General features: G+C 50.2%; 3 protein-coding genes across 14 annotated transcripts; 1 reads left to right on the top strand and 2 right to left on the bottom strand.

Moving 5' to 3' along the window:
- Positions 1-350: 350 nt before the first annotated feature.
- On the bottom strand, positions 351-5161 carry LOC137444536 (uncharacterized). The gene is made up of 2 exons (XM_068145372.1): positions 4989-5161; positions 351-3880 (listed from the first exon to the last, which is right to left on the bottom strand). The coding sequence occupies exon 2, from the start codon at positions 3845-3847 to the stop codon at positions 2999-3001; it is 849 nt and encodes a 282-aa protein (XP_068001473.1). The 5' UTR covers positions 3848-3880; positions 4989-5161; the 3' UTR covers positions 351-2998.
- Positions 5137-10906, top strand: SCLY (selenocysteine lyase). Of its 9 annotated transcripts, none has more exons than XM_068145360.1 (14): positions 5137-5233; positions 5796-5878; positions 5954-6066; positions 6169-6269; positions 6419-6575; positions 6912-7039; positions 7130-7294; positions 7648-7754; positions 8099-8135; positions 8514-8597; positions 8758-8860; positions 9045-9120; positions 9734-9853; positions 10672-10906. In XM_068145360.1, the coding sequence occupies exons 2-14, from the start codon at positions 5829-5831 to the stop codon at positions 10790-10792; spliced, it is 1362 nt and encodes a 453-aa protein (XP_068001461.1). In that variant the 5' UTR covers positions 5137-5233; positions 5796-5828; the 3' UTR covers positions 10793-10906. The 9 variants fall into 9 exon arrangements, with proteins under 9 accessions (XP_068001461.1, XP_068001467.1, XP_068001460.1 ...); XM_068145359.1 differs by having other exon boundaries at positions 5158-5233; positions 5765-5878; XM_068145358.1 differs by having other exon boundaries at positions 5184-5346; positions 5765-5878.
- A 592-nt stretch (positions 10907-11498) lies between these two features.
- On the bottom strand, positions 11499-20947 carry SLC35G2 (solute carrier family 35 member G2). 4 transcript variants are annotated; one of them, XM_068145370.1, is made up of 3 exons: positions 20618-20947; positions 13976-14049; positions 11499-13280 (listed from the first exon to the last, which is right to left on the bottom strand). In XM_068145370.1, exon 3 carries the CDS (start codon positions 13256-13258, stop codon positions 12038-12040), a length of 1221 nt encoding a protein of 406 aa, XP_068001471.1. In that variant the 5' UTR covers positions 13259-13280; positions 13976-14049; positions 20618-20947; the 3' UTR covers positions 11499-12037. The 4 variants fall into 4 exon arrangements, with proteins under 4 accessions (XP_068001471.1, XP_068001469.1, XP_068001472.1 ...); XM_068145368.1 differs by having other exon boundaries at positions 20600-20947; XM_068145371.1 differs by lacking the exon at positions 20618-20947 and adding an exon at positions 16007-16182.
- Between the last annotated feature and the right edge of the window lie 189 nt (positions 20948-21136).

Raw genomic sequence — 21136 nt, forward strand, 5'->3', positions numbered from 1 at the left:
ACAACTTGTCTCCAACACCCATCTCCCCAAGCCTGAAGGACACAAAAAGCCCAAGTGAAATGCTGCTACCACGTGCAGAGGTCTTATACCTCTCTGCTCACCTTTGGCTGCTCCAGGCTCTGGAATTTTTGGTTAAAAAAGGGTTTTAGGCAGGGTCTCAGTCCTAGACTCCCATTTTTAGCAGCTGCCCTATGGCTGTCCTGCAGTGTCTGGATGAGAGCAGGTCCACCAGCACACTTCACAGCTGCTCCTCCAAGAGCCCAGGAGGGAAAGCTGGAGCAGAGAACTTTATTTTAGCTTCAGTTTCCTCTTTCCTCCCCCTTTAGAAAGAAGAAACAAAAGCCCAGAGGTCAGTTATATTAATTTATTTGGGACACACCAAAAAAGGAAAGTCAACAACTGTTAACGTACAAAAGTACAGAATCCTGGGACAAGATTTACTGTCCTGATTAAAAAGGCACCATGGTCCCAAAGAAAAGTAATCAGATACATCGTTTAGAAATTTTCCCCCATTGCAGCAGAAACAGAGCCAGGCTTTGGCTCCATCCACAGTCAAACCCAGTTAAAAGTAACAAATATGATTTAAATGCAATAAACACTGCTCAGCCTGTACAAGATGTCATGAAAAGAATCACAGCGTGGAAGATGGTTGGACTTTTTTTTCTTTGCCCTTATTTAACTTTTTTCAATCAGCAAAGATGACAAACCGCTAATTGTGTAACTGCAGAAGACAGCAGACTCCTAACGTCTTCAGCTCTGCAAGACAAATCATTTATACTGGAACTAGTAGGCTGAGTGCGAGGCTTGTGAATGAAATGCAATTTCCTGTGGTGTACAGGACGTCAGATTCAACAACCTTAAGTTCCCTGAATCCCTGAAAATCATAAAGTACTGAACAGCTGTGTTCCATAGTCAAGTCAACCCTGGTGGATTTACTTTACACGCGAGCACTTATATTGTCAGCTATATCGGTAATACAAAGGGAGGGGTTACAGCAGTTATTTAAAAAACAAACAAAAATCTACCTCGGGGAGGTCCGAGCTTGGCTATATTCCCTGCTGAAACAGAGCTGCTGGTGTAAAAGCCCAGTGAGAGGCTCAAGTCCAGCACCTCAGGGCTGGAAGGCAAATAGTTTAAATGTGACACAGTTTGCACGGGGAAGTCAGTGAAGCATGTCAGAGAGAGAAGGAGAGAGCGAGCTGCAAACTCTCAAGCAGCAGAGGCTGAAGGGTGTTGCAGAAGGTGGCACGTGCTATTAAACCTGTAACAACACTACAAGTGATGCGGAGTACACGGAGTTCACTAAATATTTTGGAGCAACTTACCATAAAGAACATCTCAGAGACACAGAGTAAGGATCCCAGGAATTACTAACAAGCAAGGTCACTGGGAAGCTGATGCATCGCTTGGAGCCGGACGGATCCATCCACAGGCAGAGGGACAGAACACAGGTAGTCTGGTGCCTGCCTGGGCAGCAGGGGCCCAGCCCCTGCCTGTGGCACTCACTGGCTCTGCTGTGTCCCAGTCAGACCAGCAGCAAATCTGCATTTCATTCCTCCTTTGGCATAGGACTTCAAAACAGTCCAGGAACTGATTCATCAAAACTAAAGGAACTGTCAAAATTATTCATACATGCATTTATTGTTAAAGGGAGCAAAAGCCAAAGAATGAAACAGCATGAAGTTAATGTCAGTAATATGATGTCCAGGGCAGAAAGGAAAGAAATGGGGAAAAGCTGAGATACTGGAGTGGGGAAACCAACATTCACACTGAAAGGTAAATTTGAAAACCAGGCAAGTTTATGCTTTTTCTACCAGAGAACCTCTGTGGACAAATAGACTTGGGTTATTTTCATTTTCAGTGTGGTCTGGCAGGGCTTGGGAATCTCACCAGAGATCTCTGCACTGGGTTTCACTCAAAGTTCAAGTCTCTCATCTTTAGAAACCAGTAAAGCAACTCTAACTTAATTCAGCAGATACTCTCATACTGCGGGTATCTAAAAATCACAGACAGGGCACTGCTCAGGGTGTACCTGGGCAAGAAGGTTACACTTGTTCACACTCAGGGTGGAGAGCTACTCTTTGCACCCTGCTGGCCTGCATGGACCTGGTGTGGAAAAGCATGCCCAGACTCGTGTGCCTTTTGCTGTAAATGCCACAGCTACTCATACCTGGGAAGGCTTCTTTCCACCTTAAATCCTAGGAAGGCAGGATGACAGTTTATAAAATTCTTCCCATATTAAAACTAATCAAGGAAATTTGCATCCTTCCCCCATCTGAACCCACCTGGACAGATAAAACATTACTTCATTTGGGATTCACACCTCAGATCCCAGAAGAGGGACTTCAGGTTAAAATTCATCAAGGAAACACTGTTAAATAGAATCTAGAATAAAACATTCAGAATCATCAATGCCAAAGCACTCAAATGGTTCCTGGTCTTGCCCTCCCCCCTCCTGAAGCAAGAGAGCAATCCCTCCACAAAACCACATGGTGCCTCATCAAGACCTGATACTACAAGCTGAAAACCAGCTCCCTTCTGTTGTAAGGGGCCAAGCACCCTTTGCTTCCACCTAAACTAGCAGGAGTCAGGGCTTTTCAGCACATGGAACTTTCTATTAGCAACAAGTCCAAGTTATTTCCCTGCAGTAAATGTGAGTCCTGTTTCAAACTGTCAGGCCACCCCTGGCTCAGAAATGGTGAGAGACTTCCAAAACCCATCTGATGTGGACAGGACCATGGAAGAGGCTTATATGCTGCATAACCTTAGACCATCTGCTAGGTTTGTGCATTTGCATCATTATCTGCTGACTCCTTATCCTTTCAACTTTTCATGTTTCAGTCCTTGCTGCTGTTGTTGTCCCAGTGCTCTTCCCCAGAGGCAGGATGTTCCTGAGCTCTGGCAATCATTTCCAATTGAGGGTGGAATTTCAAACTTGCCTAATGTGTGCACTGCCACCTCGTACTCCAGCAGCCCCACCTGCAGACCGTGGCACATGCTAGCAGTTTTGGACCTTCTCCACAGTCTCGTAGAACCCAGGCCTAACTCTCCTGATGCTCATCCGTATATGCTGGCACTCCAGGGGCATGGGAGCACTCTCAGGAGTCATGGTGCACCGGCGCTTCCTTCTGCCCCGCAGTGAGAAGGCTGGAGCTCCTCCATTCTCCTCCTCCACAGGGTAGGATTCATCCACACTTGTGCCTTCGTCTGATTGCTCGTCACTTTTGTATTTTGCTTCCTTGGCTTTGTTTCCCTCCCTCTCCTCCTTGGCAAGTTTTCTGAAGTGCTCCAGATATTGTATCTTTTGTCTTCTTTCCATCATCTTCAATTCTTGCTTGTCTGTGAAATCTTCATAGTACATTTTTCTTTCACTTCTTTGATCTTCAAGAAATTTCCACTCAATGCTAGTCATTTTTATTCCACTGTATTCCTCCAGCTTATTTCTCATCTCTGTGTCTGTACAAAATACATCAAAGAGCTTCTCTGAACTCTCGTTGAATTTGTCTGCTCGCTCGGTAAAAGCCTTGTTCTGTCTCTGCTTTCTGGTCTGATACAATCTGGTAAACTCCTCATACATTTTGAGGATGAGTTTCTTTATATTTTGCGTTGCAATGGTGTGCAAGTTGCAAACCAACCAGTGCTCTTGCAGGTGCTCAGCAAGCAGCTGGGCTGCATCCTCTTTGGACCGCTGGGCTTGGCCAGCTCTTTTGGGCTGCAGCAAATACAGCATGTTCTGAACCACATCCTTCTTGGTCGGCAGGACTCCCTGGGCGAAACCCGAAGACTCTACATATTCAACAGTCCCCAGAGTCTTCCGTGCTCTCACCTCAGTATCCAGTGATTCCATCACTGCTCGTTTATCATCTAGTTATGACATAATCTGAAAGATGGGGGGAGGAGGAAGGGGGGGGGGGGGGAAAAAAAAAAAAGTCAAGTAAGACTTTCTATTTTTTTTTCCTGCAGCAAAAAATAAACAGATGAGAAAATGTACTCAGACCAATAAGATCTGGCGTTTTATGGTGCACTCCACTGCTGTTGGATGGCTGCTGCGCTAGCCCAGCCCATTTCAACATTTGCACGCCGAGACGATCCTGCTCTGCTGTGCGGTTTTCAAAACCTAATACGGTGTGTTTGTGCATGTAAACTAGTTTTTAATTGGTTTTGGACTTCACATTATAAATTACAGTAAATCAAGACCGCCTAGGGCGCCAGAATTCACCACCGGCAGGCGAAGGCAAGCACGCCTCAACACCGGCTGCGCCGCAGCGCACTGCGACTTCAGCGCCGATACGGGGCTGCCCAAGACTGCCAAGCTACTTTTAGCCTCGGCAGGGCCTCTCGCTTTGCCCCTTCTTCGGGAATAGCCCCAAACACCAGCTCGCCCTCCCACTGCCCTCCACCTCTCCCTGCCCTCTGACTGCGATACCCTCCGCAGTACTAAGGCCTCGGCTGAGGATTACTCATCGCAGCCCGCCGCGGCCCTGCCTAGGCCCAGCCTGCCCCGCAGGATGACTGGCACTTTTCCCGGCCCGCGCATGTGGCACGGGGGGCCCGAAGCGAGCGGCATCCCGGCCCGCAGCTCTTCGGCTGCGGTTCGGCTCCGCCGCCCAGCGCCGCCCCAGCCGAGAAGGGGCAGAGGAGCCATGAGGCCCGCGGCCGCCTCGGACACAGGGCCCGCCGCGGGCCTCCAGCAGGCTAACGGGCCTCCGGCCGCTTCAGAACCCCCGTCTCAAGCTGGCGTCTCCCGGAGGCGCGGAGCGGCAGGTCCGCCACAGAGAATGCAGGGCCAGGGCCGTGCCGTCTCCTCTCATGAGGTCCTGGGTCCCCCGCAGCGCTGAGTCACAGCGCGAAGCCGCGGAGGCCCCGGACACCGCCCGCCCGCCCTGCGTGAGATCTCCTGCGGGCCCCGGGCCCCGAGCGGGGGTCGGCGGAGCCTAGCCCGCCCTGCCCCCGGCCCAGCTCGGGCCCCTCCCCTCCCCGGGGCTCACCGCCATCTTGGAGGGGGGTCTGCGGAGCCTGCGCAGGAAGGAGCGGGGGGAACAGGCCGAGGTTGCTGCCGCCATCTTGGAGAGGGGCAGCGCCGCGGCGTCTTCTTCCCGCCCTCTCCCGGAAAGGCCGACCCCCCTCTTTCGTACGCCAGCGGTGCGCGCCGGAAGTACACCCCGCGTCGTGCCCGCTTCTTCCGTACGTCACCGGCCGTAGGATTGGCCGCGCGGGGAGGACGGAACGGCGCGTGAGTGTGAGCGCGCGGCACCGCCAGGCCGTGACACCACCATTGTGTCCGGCGGCGCCCCCTGACGGCGGGGAGGAGGCGTCTTGCGCGTGGACCCCGGACGAAACCTATTGGTCTCACCCCCGAGCGCCGCTTTCAGGGGCCAATGGGAACCCCTGGGGGCTTTGGGAAGCGGGGGGGGGGGGGGGTGGGGTGAGGAGGGTGTCTCCCGGCCAATGGGCGGGCGTAGTGCGGGCGCGAGGATGGGCGTTGATTGGCTGCTGCCCAGACAGCGGGGAGACGATAGGTGGCGGAGAGGAAGGCAAAAAGGAGGAGCTCATTGGTGGATGCTATTACAGTGGGGCAGGGTAAAGGGAGCTGATTGGTGAGTGTCGTGACGGGGGAAGCACAGCGGAACTTCGTTGGTACACATGATGGCAGTGGGGCAGGCAGGAGGCAGCTCATTCGTGGTGGTGGGACAGGAAGGGGGGAGCTTATTGGTGGTGTCGAAACGGTGGGGTAGGCAGGGCAGCTGCCTGGTTCCTGCTGTAGGTTCCCACACGTCTCTGTCCCGTGGTGCCAGAGTGGTGGCAGCAGCAGTACGGTGACGGTAGCGATGGGCACTGGGACGGAGCTGACAGAGGCACGATGCGACGTGCCAGAGGGGTGAGGCCTTAACCTACCCTTTCCTAGTCCTTCCCTTGCCCCCTGCACCCTCTCACCCACCACCTGCCCCTGCAGGAGAGTCTATCTGGACTACAACGCTACGACCCCCCTGGCCCCTGAGGTGGCCCAGGCCGTTTGGGATGCCATGCACCATGCCTGGGGCAACCCTAGCAGCTCCCACCCCGCAGGTAGGGATGTGGGGGAGCTGCCACATTGGCATCCTGCTGTGGTTGGGTCAACCCCTGTGGCCACAGGAGCCCACGACTGAGCTGCCAGGTCTCATTCCACAGGCAGGAATGCGAAGGACCTCATTCATAGTGCCCGGGAGAGCCTGGCAAGGATGGTGGGAGGCCGGCCAGAGGACATCATCTTTACCTCAGGAGGCACAGAGGTGGGAGCATCCAAGATCTCACTGCAGAGCAGTGACCCCCTTTTCTGTGCTCTCTGCCTGCCACCTCAAACAAGCAGCAATGAGAAAGGTCGGAATGAAGGGTGCTGTACTCCCTCTGGACATTCATTTTCCCTTCTGCCTTTCTTCAGGCAAACAATATGGTGATCCACGCTGCCCGTAGGCACTTCTGTGAAAGCCAGAGCAGGCCAGGGGATAGCCAGAAGATGCCACACATTGTGACCTCAAATGTGGAGCATGACTCTGTCCGCTTGCTGCTGGAGCAACTGGTGAAGGAGAGCCTGGCAGGTGAGTTGCAGAGGGATTGTAGGGGGCAAGTTGAGGATGTCTGGTTAAGGACTGGCATTTGCAGGGATGCTTTTCTCTGTGGGTGATTCTTGCAGAGAAGGACAGGAGCCTGCTTTTTCCTTGATGTTCCCCTTTCTGCCAAAAATGAGCACCAATTCTCTGCATGGTGCTCCCATTCGCTCAGGCTGTGTGTTCCCTCCACTGGCCACAAGAGCCACTGTGCTCTCTGCATGCCTACTGCCAGCACAGCTATCCTGCTGGCTTTGCGGAGTGCAGGCAGTCCTGGGTGCTGTCAGGCTTCCCAGGAAACTTCAGGGCTTGTTTCTTACTTTGCAGAAGCCACCTTTGTAGTTGTGTCCCCACAAAGTGGGCGCGCTGAAGTGGATGATGTCCTTGCTGCCATCCGGCCAACCACCTGCCTGGTTTCAATCATGTTGGCTAATAATGAGACTGGGGTCATTATGGTGAGTCTGTGTGATGGGGACACACATAACAGGGTGGGGATATCCTTGCAAAAAGGTTCCTGGAACACAGATGTTCTTCCCTTTTGCCAGCCTGTCATGGAGTTGAGCCAGCGCATCCATGCCCTCAACGTGCAGAGGGTGGCAGAGGGGCTGCCCAGGATCCTGGTACATACAGATGCAGCACAGATGATTGGCAAGGGGCGTGTGGATGTCCAGGAGCTAGGGGTAGACTACCTCACCATCGTGGGACACAAGGTATGGCCCAGTTCACCTGGCCCATGTGCTGTTCACCCACTAAGACATCTCTTTTGAGGTGCCAGGGAGACTTTGGATGCTCCCTGCAGCTTGATACATCATTGGTGGCCAAAGTTTTCCTGCTGGGTGGTGCTCTGAAGACTGTCTTCAGATGGGTGACAAGGCTCACGTGAGTCAGGGGAGCCTGTCTGGAATGGGGAGCAGAAGGAAGCTGAAGGCAAGGGACAGCTTTGCAGCAGCCTATGAGACGAGGGTGGGGCTCAGCACTGGAGGGCACTCAGACCTGGGCAGGAGTACAGTAAAGAGACATCTGGCAGTGTCCCCAGGGTCACTGCAGCTGTTTCTCCTTGCAGTTCTATGGCCCACGGATTGGTGCACTGTATGTGCGTGGTCCTGGCACCACAACCCCGCTGCACCCCATGCTCTTTGGAGGAGGACAGGAGAGGAGTTTCCGGCCAGGGTAAGGTAGCTGAATGGTGGCCTAGAGAGCTGGGCCATAGGCTAGCGGCTGAACCACACATGGGTACTTAGTCCAAGCGGAGCTGGCAGCTTTATCACCTGCCAGCCCTGGGGCAGGAGCTCAGCACAGGGAGATGGATGTGTGCTTGGGAATGGTGGGAGCCTGCTATGAAAGTTCTGCTGCAGGAGAAAGCATAGGGTGGAATTGCCCCCTTCCTGAGTACCCCAAATAGGTGCCCAAGACCCGCTGTCAGCAGTGAGGGGTCCTGTGGCAGGGAATGTCTGTGCCTCAAGATTGAGTTTCTGGCCTGGAGAAATAACTCACTGCTCTCCCTTTTCTTCCAGCACTGAGAACACACCAATGATTGCTGGCCTTGGCCAGGTGAGTCAGTGATTATCATGGATGAGTGGTTCCTGGAGGTGCTGCCTGTTGGAGTCAGCACAGAGCCAACTGCTTGTGCTTCCTGGTCATTAGAAGTGACAGACTCAAGGTGTGGAAGGACAGGTGACCTACTGGTGCTGCCAGTCAAAGGAGAGGCTTTGAAGCACTTGCTGCAGGCTGTGCAGCCCTGCCAGTGGGCAGTTACACAGTCATGCAGCTCACCTGGCACAAGGCACTGAGAAGCTGTTGGGGTACAGAGGGGACCTGGTGATTGCGGAGACTGTTCCCAGGCTCGACTCACATGCCGTAAGGGGCCACACATGGAGGGAAGTGTCAGGGGGTCACTGACAGAGCTTGTCTGGGTTTTTCTTTCCTCAGGCTGCAGAGTTAGTGAGCAAGAACTGGGAGGCCTATGAGGCTCATATGCAGGATATTAGGGATTACCTGGAGGCCAGGCTGGAGGTGAGCAGACCCGCTTCCTGTTTATCACTTCCTGATGTCTCAGTCTGCAGAGCGCAGGGCCTGGAACCAGGCTGGGTTTGTCCCTCTGGCCCTGCTACCTTCTCATCACACAGAGCTGCTCACAAACACAGAGTTGTTCACAGCTCTCTGATTTCTCCAGGCCTCCTTTGGGAAGCAGAGGATCCACCTCAACAGTCGCTTTACAGGCTCTAAGCGACTCTGTAACACCTCTAATTTCTCCATCTTGGGCCCAGGTCTTCAAGGTAGCTCTTACCCCACCACTGCCTTATGATGGTGCCCACAGAGCTAAGCACCTGCCCTACACAGCACCCTGTGGCTAGCAGCTGGCGGGTGCTCAGCTGTGGCTTGGGCAGGGAGATAAGACAGGCAGTGGCCCTTAGTGCCCAGGCGCTGGGAGATCTGTACTTGTGTACTTGTGTGCTGCAGGGCGAAGGGTGCTGTCCCGCTGCAGGACGCTTCTTGCCAGCGTTGGGGCTGCCTGCCACTCTGAGAAAGGAGATCGGTAAGGAGCCAGCTTTGCTGGGCCCAGGGCACTCTCAGAGAAAAGTGGGTGGTAGGGAGGGAAATAAGACAGTGAAAGGGACTGTGGATGGCCATGGGCAGCATCACCTGGAGCAAAGAGGGTGCAGAGCTTTCCTGAGGGGCTGAAGGGATGTGCAGACAGCTGGAACACTTGATAACGTTGACAGCTTAGAAGGACTTTATTCCTCCTGGCTTTGGTGATCCAGATGAGCTTGGAAGTGTTCTTCTATGCTTGAGGATGCCAGAAAAGAGTCTGTGTCCACGTGTGCCTGGTGTACCCACTCAAGCCCAATTTAGGTTTCCAGCAGGCTCCTTCAGGGGTGTGTGGAGACAGCAAGTGCTTTTGGCCAGGTCTAGAGCAATACCCTGCAGAGCTGCAAACTCCTGGGGACATAGGAGAGATTCCTTCTTGGAGGAGAAGAGCTAGCTCCACCACAGGGCAACAAGCCTATCAGAAGCAGGTGCATTTGGAATGTGAGCAGGGTTGCCTGGAGGGCATTGACAGATGTACAATCTCTTAGTAAAGGCTTCTGGCAATGCATGTGCTTCCTTAGCCTTCAAGTTAAACCTGCTCACCCCTGTACCTGTTTCAGGCCCTCCTCGATTCTGCTCAGCTGTGGGATCCCCTATGATGTGGCACAGAACGCCTTGAGACTAAGTGTGGGGCGAGACACCACCCGGGCAGATGTGGACCTGGTTGTGCAGGACCTCAGGCAAGCTGTGGCACAGCTGGACCAGAATCAAGCTTCATAGACCCTCAGGAATTGCTTCCCAGCCATCACCCAGGTTCTTGGGATGGGATTGGGTTCTGCTTGGCCCCTGGGTGCTGGCTTTCAGTGTCAACTTGGGCTCAGGTTTTGACAGGATTCATTTTATGCCTGATCCCTAAGTTGAACTGCCTTGTCTTGCAGTTTGTGATCATGGATTGGGCACTGGGGAGGGGGTGGTTAGTGGTGACAGGAAGAGGAGGCAGGATCATACACTTCAGCAGCAACATGCTCTTAGTTCTGTTCATGTATCAGCTTGCACTCCCAGGAAACGCAGTTGGGCTGGCACACAGCTCTGTAATGTGTTTGGCTCCAGCACAGAAGGTAGCACAGGGGCTGGAGGCAACAGGGAGCTGTACTTAGGAGGAGGATTTGCTGCTTTTGGGTTGGGGCAGCTCATCAAGAGCTTGCTGATGGAGGACCCTCTAATTCCCACTGCACAGTGCTGGCATTCTGGGAGGCTTGTCAGATGGTCCTTGTTCAGCAGCACCTACCCAGCTGACTCTACATGCCTGCATGTTGGCATGGTGGAGTCTCAGAGCTCAACTCTTTCTGGAGCAAAACAGTGGAGCCTTTTTTCCTGGCTGCTTTCTACCAAGGAAGCTTTCCTGCCATCTTACCCCTCAGAGGAGGAAAGACCATCTGCCCAAGAGGGAAACGAGGAGCTGATAGAAGCACAGCAATATTCCGTGCAGGGAACTGCTCTGCCTGTGCCAGGGCCCTGAGCCGCATTGCCCTACCTGCTCTTCCTCCTGTCCTTACAGTGGCCAAGGCTCCTGTTGCCGGCTCCATGTGCTCCTAAAGGAAACGCTGGGGCAACCCTGTATGCCAACACCTGAGGAAATGTCATCCCTGCGTGGTCTGGGCAGTCACTCTCATCACTGATGCTGGAGGACACAAGGTCTCATTGATCAGGAGTGTCGGTGGCTGGGCTGACTGATGGGGGGAACCTGGTCTCTCTGGGTATTCATAGGAATAAAAGTGACTGCTGCTTCTGTGGCTTTTTCCTAAGTAAAATATATTTTGCCTGGGGAAAATAACTGCTTGGGATAATCTCAGTGATGTATCTTCTCTCAGACAATGCTTGTGTCCCACAAGAGAGGCACACTTTGCTGGAGCTGGTCCTGGCTGGCAGGGAGCCCATGGACAGAGATTCTTAGGCATGGGCCTTTCTATTTACTAGCTATGTATTAGCAGGGCTAGGCGTAGTATTTGGAACCATAAAACACGGGGGGTTGTATATCTAATTAGTAACTTGAGGTAGGACCAAAGCACCCTGACTGCACGTCTCTGGGTTCTTGCCAGGTTGTTCACTGTTACTGCCCCAATCTCAAGTGCAAGCTTTTTCCTTTCTTGTTATGCTGTTTGTTTTGTGTGGGTTTTTTTTCCCTCCCTTGCATAACAGTTGAAACCTCCTTCAGAAAGAGGTGGTTCCATATTTCTTTGCTTCAGAAGTAGATCATCTATCATGGACCTTAGAGTCCTTGAGGAACTTTCTTTCCCAGCTGTGGCAAAACTGGAGATGCAAACTTTGGGGCACTCTTTCCCCCACAGGAGGTCTGGGCTCCTTGCATTGATTCAGGCAGAAATGTAACCATGAAGCACAAAAAGCTTTACTGACTTAGGCTTTATGCACACAGGAAATGCACGTTTTCACCACAGAAGTATCAGCATCACTTCAGTTAGAATATTGCAGCCAAAGCACAAGAAGTGTTACAGAGGATATGAACACTGGTTGAACGTTTTAATGGTTTTACTCTTCATTTTCCTGCTGCTACACTGCACAGGAATGAGTCACTGGTGAATCCCTGTGTCTCTGTATTGCCATTTCCAGGGAAGGTGAGGACAGACATGTAACATGGCCTGCACTTCCGTGGGCCAGCACGTGCTCCTGTTCACGCACCCTATGTGCAGAGATAAACAACAGCCTTTTCTTTCTTGTGTGACAAAACACTGGTATGCATTACAATGAGTTCACTGTCATGGAGGTCTGGAAATACCCAACATTGCTACATCAGCTGTGAACTTGAACAGTAGAGAGGACCTGGCTGCTATGCTAGAACACCACAGAGCTGGCATACTTCAATTTCAGGTAGTCACATAGCCTGAATCAGATGGCAAAACTGCAATTCATTTAATGGAAGAATCCACAATCTCCTGATAATCTTGTCCTAAATTCTTCCAGGATAGTTTATAACAGGCAAGGAAGAAAACACTAATCATAATTACTGCTCCCCCAACAAGGTCATAAGGACCTGGGAAGACCCGCAACACAATGAGCTGCAGCACCATGGCAATAACTATCTCCAGGTGCTGTACAGTGCTGACCAAAGCAGGGTGGAACTTGCTCAGGGCATAGTAGACCCCCAGGAAGGCTGCTGTGGAGCACAGACAGATGGCAAGGAGATAGCTCCAGGTTTCTCCATCCAGTGGGACAATTGGCTCTTGAAGGAAGAACATGGTGGATGCTCCCCACACTGTTCCAGTCCAACTAAAGGTGAATAGTGCTGTCCACATGCTGATGTTATCTTTGATTGACCTATAGACTATCATGGAAAGAGCAGTGGTCAAACCTGCCATAACAGTCATGGTATAGCCAAAAGCTTCCTTCCAGGTGTTCAGCAAAGAATTTTCCTCCTTAAAAATATTTGGGATCATGACCAGACAAACGCCAAACACGCTGCCAACTACAGTAATTATGTCTATGTAAGCCATTCCTTCATCTATGAGTAAGAAAGCCAAAATGGCACTGAACACTGTAGTGGTAGCCCTCCACATTATGGTCCCATTGCTGGGGGGGACTATAGAGAAGGAGGTATAAGCACAGGTAATAGAGATAACATTGCAGGCCCCATAGAAGAAGAGACGGAGCCTGTAGCCTTTGGGGCCAAAGGGAGGCTCGTGATGATAACACACAACGGTAATGGACAGCACCTGTAAGACCGAACGGATGAAAATTAACTCTAGGGATGGCACTTTGGAACGATCAGAAACTAATCTTGTAATTAGAGCCACACATCCATGAGCCACAGCAGATCCAAAGAGGACTACCCACATTTTCCTTGACTGCAGCGTATTTCCTTCAGGAAAATGCCCAATCTCATGGGGTTTTGGCAGTTGTGCTGGCTGAAGCTTGGTGTCTGTTGTACCAAAAAAGGTCCTTTCTCTCTTTTTCCCATCACTCAGTAGTCTTTTCTTAGGATTATCGTCCATAAACACTCCAGTATCTTCGTTAGCATCCTGATACCCTTCTTCTGGCTGGGGATAATGAGAAGTGTATTTGACTGTTACTGTGTTAGGATGAATTTTCACTTGCTTTTTGACCGAGTATTTTTGGGAAGACGCATCCATTTCCTCAGAGAAATGTCCTGGTCTTAAGAAAATAAAAATAAATGGTGAAGCACTCTTACTATTTTATAATGAATACCAAGAAAATCTTCAGTATTTGCATGTTTTTAGTGTTTACAAGTTGTTTCCAACCAGGTCCAAGTGTCATTCTTGGCTTTGCTTTGTGAGTTACCTTTGATAGGCATTTGGTTCTCCTCCAAAGCCAGCCATGGAACTTCATTTCAGTCACTAGTTTTTGCAAATTACATATATTCTCTTTATATATAGAACAGAAATTGCATTTCGGTTATATAGTCCAGTGAGAAAGTTCTTCTACTAAGATTTTTGGGCAGCAAATACCCTGCAATTATGAATTATTCTTACTGCTAATTGCTCATTAATGTTAAAAGATTACAGAAGAAATTTGGCTGGAGGAGACAATGGCCTTGTTTGTAGACTGACAGCAACACAGGGAGATAGGGAGTACCCCTAAGCAAGTCAGCAGAGTTAGCATGTGAATAAACTACACATTTTTGAGCAATACTCGGGCCCAAAGTGACAGACCAGACCAGTTTAATTCAGGCATGGGGATGTCATTGAGATCAGTTTGAGTTTGCAGCACCCTTCACCATCTGGGCAAAAAAAAACCCACCAACAACTTCCTAAGAGAGTGGCAGCAGGAGAAATGTGACTTTCCCTGCCTTCTTTTCACTCCAGCAAATAAACACATGCAGACCTTACCTGTGACTGAGAGATTTAACCACAAGCCAGAAGGGGAAAGCACCTCTTAGTCATCTACATGTTTGTCCAGGTGCCTAAACAGAAAGAGTAGATGCTCTCAAATAGATAAAGTTACAATCACCTTAGCACAGAAACTAACACCCCAGGGAGGCAAGAAACATTCTGCACTTTTTTCAAAGCTGAGAAATGGAGAAGCACTAGCATGCCTTTGAGGCAATGCTCCTTAGGATCCAGCAGCCCTGCTGCCTCATTACCTAGGGTGAACCTGCTTTGGTCGGAAGATTGAGAGAGATAGTTAAAGGGTAATAATGGGACACTAAGCTTAAAAGGAGTAAGATGAGAAAGGAAGATGTAATGTAAGCATTGCTAAAATGGTCTAATTACAATGTCAATAATCCCACCCCTGAAGACTGGACTTGATCTTGGGAGGTCTTTTCCAGCCTTGAAGATTCTATGACCCTTGGGACAGACCAAAGGTATTGTCAAGAAGAAAAGAGTTAACAAAAGTTCAAAATTTCACAACCAAGGGTGGGGAGTGGGAGGTGGTATCGCACCTGGGTAAGTCCCAGGCAGTCCCAAAAGATAGCTAGATAAGGGGATGGCAAATTTCTGCCTTATTTATTACCATTTTGTATATGAGACCAGGTTTATGTCTCACAAGATGTGCTAGCTGCTTGACATTAGCCTGCTTGCTCATGATATAAACTCAGCAATAAACTTACTATCTCATTTCTGTGTGTGGACTTCACACACTTGATAAAGAATCCATTTTTGGGACACCACTTTAGCAGAGGGTTGGACTAGAGGATCTCCAGAGGTCCCTTCCAACCCCTATCATTCTCTCATTCTGAAAAAAAAAAATCCCTAAAACAAAACAAAAAAACCCACCACCAGAAAACCCCAAAAGTTTTAAATGGGGAGAAAGTGGTGTCATTTTGCCAAAACCATTATTTAGCTACTTCTCAGAACTACTGATGGAACTAATCCAAAGAACAAGTGGCGGCTTTGTAAGCCTAAAGTTCCTACAGGTAAGCAACAAGAAAATTCACCATCCATTGCCTGCTGTCCTGCCTCACCAGCACTGGAGGAGAGGATGTCTAGGAAGGCCCATCCTCCCAATCCAGTCACCCATGCCCCACAGCCGAGGCAGCAGCAGTTCTGTTGCAAGAAGGGGCCGCTACAACGACCAATGTGATCAGCGGAATCCAACTTTATTGAGCATCAGACACATCTTATATACAGTTTACTATAACTATGCCTACTTGGTAACATACTATTGGTTACAGATTACATGTCAACCCCACCTCTTGCAGTTTTAACATCCTACTTCAGCAGGCCACACACATCTTGTTTGGGTAAGCCCCCTACTTGTTTTACGACCCTCACGATTACACGACTACAGTGCCCTTGTGACACTTCGTGATAATTCAGCTACATCCATCATGTTCTGTGGCATTCCTTATCTTGGCAGGGCACCAGGCAGTCCTGCAGGTATCCCTTATCTTATCAAAAGGCCAGATGATCCTGCAGGCCTCTTTCCTTTGCCCATTGTACCACACAGTTCAGCCTCTGTGGTGTCAGGAGGATATGGACAACCCTGAAGTCCTTGTCCACAGGGAGTGCCAACACACCAAGCATGAGGGTCATGAAGGTTCAAGACCACAGCCAAGTGGACAATGGGGATGAACAGTGAGACTGCAGATCAAAAGGCACTGTAAAAGTGGGTGCAAGAGCTCTGCAGAGAAAGAATGTAAAAATACTGTGGCCTGGTTCAGAAGCCTTTGTATTTTCTCCATCCATAATCTGTGACAGCCAAGCATTGCCTGTGTCTCCTACCAAAAAAATTTACATTCACATGGGACATTCCTTTTTCCTGGAGGGCTGAATGTTTATTGAATCACCATCTACACCCGAGCTAAGCTGTAGCCTTCTGGCAGCCAGAGCAAATGCCTAGTGGGGATTGTTACGAGCAGCAGCAGGGCAAGGCACCAAGTCCCAGTCCTGGAGGAAGGCAGCAGCACCAGTTTGTACCTGCACCAGTTTAGTGAGTTATGCTGGAGGACCACATAACTTGGCAGACGATGCTTTCAGCCCTATACCTCACTGAAGCAGAGATCGGTAGGTGTTATAGGCCAGGGTCTGCAGAGGAGAAATACTCCTGCCTGTGCAGGACACATTCCTGTTGCAAATTCATTTTCAGCAAGCATGCCTGAAAAACCAAAGCATATCCAGTACACCATTAAAGTATCCAGTATTCAAAAGTGCCCATTGGAGTCGTTTAAATACTGCAAGAAACTTGAGAAGAAACAGCTGAAACGCCAAGGCAAGAGATAGAGGACAAGAGCTGGTATCATCTGCATGAGCAGTAGTTCAAACAACCCATCCAGAAATCTACCCCAGAAATCTGACCTGCTACTTGCACCACTTCTTCAGAGAGGTTGTCAGTTTCAGATTCAGAGTCCAGGAAGGCAGTGATTTTCACAAGCAGAGTTTTTCTTACCCAGCATTTTTATTCTGTTACCCGTTCACAATTCTGCCTTGCTGTCCCCACATCTTAAGAAAAATAAGGTTGATTTAAGGCATAATGTATTTTATTAAGTGTGAGGAAAAGAAGACAAAAGGTGCATGACAGGCATTGCTATTAGAGTGACAGTGGATTTAGGCTGTATAAACTCAAATAATTTCACTAAGAAACAGCTGTGTACATGCTGCAACCGTTGGCTCATAAAAAACAAACCCAAACCAACCAATTTCTGACCACTACCACATAACGACATCTTTCTTGCTTCCTGAGTTTACATTATATTTTCTTAACAAAAAAAACCCACAACACAGAAAAAGGTATAGAAAAGACACAAAATGCAGTTGCAAATTTAGTACTGGACCTGTCATGTGCTAGGAGATGTCTCTGGAGGAAAACAATAGATCACGAGCATGTAGCTCAAAATGGCTGTCACATACAGATGCTGTATTCCCTCCAGTACCCTTCAGCACTAACGGTTGGAAGGGCAAATGCATCAGAAATGAGAAAGGGAGGAGATGAAAAGTAACAAAGAACAAAAAATTAACATGAGTGCTTAACCTAATATTTATTCTCTACACATGGGGTGTATGACAAATGTTCTGCCAGCTCTCACACGGTACATTTATTTGCACTCTTTGGTGAGCCTGCTTTTCTTAATCACCCAGAATTTCAATGGAGGCTGAGAGCAGTGCATCTCCCAGATCCAGGACGTTTGTCCCAGACACAAATTTAGAATAAACACAAGTCAGCACAGCCTGCACAGAGAACTTGATGCTTCTCCTTCTGATTGTGCCTTTTGTAGAGATCACAAGAAAACTTCGTATCTGGAACCATAAAACGGTTTATTTGCATTGTTTATGAAAAACAACATCATTTTGAATCAAGTTTAATACAAGGCTGAAGATTAAGCAAAATTCTCTTGTTGTGCCACAAACCAAGCATTCCCAATTCAAACGGCACTCTGGGACGCCCATTTAAACTATTAGTCACGGCAATCACTGACTGCTAAAGTGTGGACACTGCTTTCGGATGGGTGAATAATCACAATTCACTAAACATTACAAAGCATTAGCAGACTCTTTTTAAAGAAAAAACCTGCAAACACCTGTCCCCTCCACTCCAGTCACTGCACACATGCTAAGTCACAAGGCAGAAATAAGCAATTATACCCCATCGGACTACTTGGGCGGGGCAGGCTGAGCTCTCCACCTTCTCGCCGTGCCTGAAGGAGTTAAGGCTTTGAGGCGCGGCTGCCGATTCTAACCACCAATTTTCCATACACTCACAGAAAAATCCTCTCGTCTTCTGCCAGTCAAAATCAGTCAGCCGACTGAAACGTTATGATCAAAGACTTGCAGACACAGCAGTTGCAGTCCTTCTGAAGGCAAGGAGGAGCAGTCAGCTGTCCCTGCGCTCTGCACGGCATGGACTTGCAGGGACAAGCCAGGGCTGCTTCTGTGGCCTCTTCCCTGGATCCTGACCAGCTTAGTCTGAGGTCAGCAGAGGGCTATAAACAGTCTCTAGATGGTAACTATAGACTGATAATTTTCTCTGACTAGTATATGTATGGAAGATTCATCCATCCCTGCTAAACCCGTGGAGCTGAATTTACAGCAGCTTCACCAAGTGCTTCTGTGCACAGGGCACTGTCTCCTCACCACACAGGCTCTTAATTTGATTCCTTACCAAGTGCAGCAAAATCTCCTCAAGTCCCTTTTCAGCACCCTCTCCATTAACACTCCTTAACCTGTCTGGAGATTCCTCTGGTGCTTGGTAGTTCAGGCAACTGCACATGCTAAGGGATCTACACTGGTGAGCTCTGACTAGTCTAACACTATTGGAGGAAAAGGCAACATAAGGTGCACAACAGACACAGCAGATGTCACCAAGAGTCCACAATCCTGCCAGGCTTTTAAACTATTTAACAAAGTGTGTGCTGGAAAATCAGAGTACCCGTTATTTTGTTTAGCAAATGGTCTGACGATATTGACCAGCTATTAAAAACATACACAAAGAACAGAATCATAGAATCATTAAGGTTGGAAAAGACCTCTGAGATCATCAAGTCCTACTGTCCATCCAGCAGCACCATGCCCATTAAACCATGTCCCAAAGAGCTAGGTCCACGTTGTTTTTCAACACTTTCATGCATGGTGACTCCACTACTACTTTAGACAACCTGCTTCAATGTTTAACAACTCTTTCAGCAAAGGCATTTTTCCCTAATATCCAACCTAAACCTCCCCTGGCAGAACTTGAGACCATTTCTTCCTCTGATCCTGTCACTAGAGAAATGAGACCAACACCCACCTCACCACAACCTCTTTTAGGGGAGTTGTAGAGAGGAAGGTCTCCATTCAGCCTCCTTTTCTCCAGACCGAACAACTCGAGCTCCCTCTGCTGCCTCTCACATGACCTGTTCTCCAGACCCTTCATCAACTTGGTTGCCTTTTTCTGGACCTGCTCCAGAACCTCAATGCCTTTCTTGTAGTGAAGGGCCCAAAACTGAACTCAGTACTCAAGGTGTGAGCCCGTCAAAGCTGAGTACAGGGCACAATTATTTTCCTGGTGCTGCTAGTCATGCTGTTCCAGATACAGGCCAGGATGCTGTTTGCCTTCTTGGCCACCTGGGCAGACACTGGGTCATGTTCAGCCATCTGTCAACCGGCACTTACAGGTCCTTCTCAGCCCAGCAACTCTCCAGCCCCTCTGCCCCAAGCCTGAAGCGTTCATGGGATTGCTGTGACCCAGATGCAGGACCTAACATTTGGCCTTGTGAAACCTCATATCATGGACCTCAGTGCATTGATCCAGCCTGTCCAGCTGCCTCTGTAAAGCCTTCCTACCCTCAAGCAGATAGGATTTCCTCCCAGCTTAGTGCCATCTGCAAACTTACTGAGAGTGCCTCAATGCCTTCCATCCAGATCACCGACAGAGACATTAAACAAACCCCATGTCTTTATTAATGGAAGTAGCTAAGAAAATGAAAGAGGAATTATACAAAAGGGATATTTAGTACTTAAGCATAAGAACAAACATTACACAGAAACCAATGAACCAATGGCCAGTGTCTCCAAATGACTGAAGTCGCATCCAGCAGTGGTGCCTGAGGGCAGAGTCCACTCTTCTGATTACACAAATCCAAACCCACACTGAAACCCCATGAACAGTCACCACCTTCCTGATATTTTGCTCCCTAAGGCCCAACAGCGTTTGTACCAGATCACCAAAGTTGCTACATGGGATTTCAGTGGGATTACAGGTGACACCTTTACCTCCCTGCGTTCTCGAGAACCTATCCTCTTGCTCTCCTGGGGCTTCAAATGCAGCTGGTTTCATGAAATAACAACTCTTAATTAATTCCTGTGGTTGTGTCTGTCGGCTGCTGCAACTACCCCTGCTGCAGCTTGCAGCAACACTTGCATGAGATGATTTTGGAAGAAGAGCCACTTCATCTGCAAACTTCCCATTCCAAAACCCTTCATCCAAAGAACCACCTCCAGACAGCAACTCCAGGCATGAGAGAAGAACGAAGAATATAGCAACATTTAAACATAAGTCTGCAGCACATGAAAACACGGGTATCATAAGAAAGGCCTTGAGTGATGTATCAGAGGGGTCGGGCTGGAGCAGAGCACAAGAAAGCACAAGGTTCGTGTTCCCCAGAGCAGGCGCCAGGTCGGGACCGATTTAACGCTTCTGCTTTTGATCTTGTGAAGAGTAAACCACCTGGCGAGGCAGAGGATGAGGGTTCTCGGGGGGGGGGGGGGGGGGGGGGGAGGAGGGGCCAGACAGGTGAAAAAAAGGAGACGAGGAGGCTCGGGAGAGTCTGATGTGGAAGACGGCACAAGTCGCGGCAGAAACTATCCCGTCTGCACTGCCTAAGAGAGGATAACGGAGCAGGAGAAACGGGGCCTCTCCTTAAGACCGCAGACAGCGGGTTCCCTAAGGCTTAAAACGGCCTCACCGGAGCCGCAAGCCCCCGCCATGCCCGGGGCAAGTCTGGCCTCTCGTCTGGGAGGAGGCGGACGAGGGGCCCCTGATACTGTTGCTGCCTGGACTCCTTCCCTCACCCCCAGCTCCTGCTCCGAAACACTCACCGGTGCCGAAACACCCACCCGGCTCCGCCGCCTCCAGCCGCCGCGCCTTCAGCGGCCGCTCCTCGCCTCTCCCATGGTAGGAGCTCCCCTCAGCCCCCGGGTTGTATCGCCACGATCCCAACACAGACGAGCCGCCGAGAGGACGGACGCAGCACCAGGCGTACGGGTAGAGGGCGACAGCGGGCACTGCAAAACCGCTACTGCCGCTGCGAGGACTGAACACTCCAGCACCGCCCCGGGGCCGCGCCCCCGACGCCTAACCCAGCCGAGTTAGGGACCGCCCCTCCCAGCCGAGCTCTGTCTGCTCCTCCCATGTCCTGTCGCGACAGACACCCGTCTCAACGCTTGTCTTTACCCCCCCCCCACCCCGGCGGTTTCCCGTCACCCTGGCAATGTGCCGCCCCGCCCGGCAGCGATCCCGCTCGTCTTCCGCTCCGGGGGCAGTCAGCGGCCGCAGCGCGGCGCATGCGCGGCATTTTCGCGCGAAAGACGTTTGCGGCGCCCGCGTGCCAGGGCGGGGTTGTTTTAACCCGCGCT

The sequence above is a fragment of the Melanerpes formicivorus genome, unplaced genomic scaffold, assembly GCF_026170545.1.
Source record: "Melanerpes formicivorus ecotype bairdi unplaced genomic scaffold, bMelFor1.0.p_v2 SCAF_12, whole genome shotgun sequence".
Classification (NCBI taxonomy): domain Eukaryota; kingdom Metazoa; phylum Chordata; class Aves; order Piciformes; family Picidae; genus Melanerpes; species Melanerpes formicivorus.

What these genes read in the sequence shown, in the direction of transcription:
- LOC137444536 (XM_068145372.1), bottom strand. Translation starts at nt 3,847, where the DNA reads ATGGAATCACTGGATACTGAGGTGAGAGCACGGAAGACTCTGGGGACT.
- SCLY (XM_068145360.1), top strand. Translation starts at nt 5,829, where the DNA reads ATGGGCACTGGGACGGAGCTGACAGAGGCACGATGCGACGTGCCAGAG. An exon ending in TGATTGCTGGCCTTGGCCAG is followed by an intron (nt 8,136 to 8,513) that starts GTGAGTCAGTGA and finishes TTCTTTCCTCAG; the next exon opens with GCTGCAGAGTTAGTGAGCAA. An exon ending in CTTGGGCCCAGGTCTTCAAG is followed by an intron (nt 8,861 to 9,044) that starts GTAGCTCTTACC and finishes TGTGTGCTGCAG; the next exon opens with GGCGAAGGGTGCTGTCCCGC.
- SLC35G2 (XM_068145370.1), bottom strand. Translation starts at nt 13,258, where the DNA reads ATGGATGCGTCTTCCCAAAAATACTCGGTCAAAAAGCAAGTGAAAATT.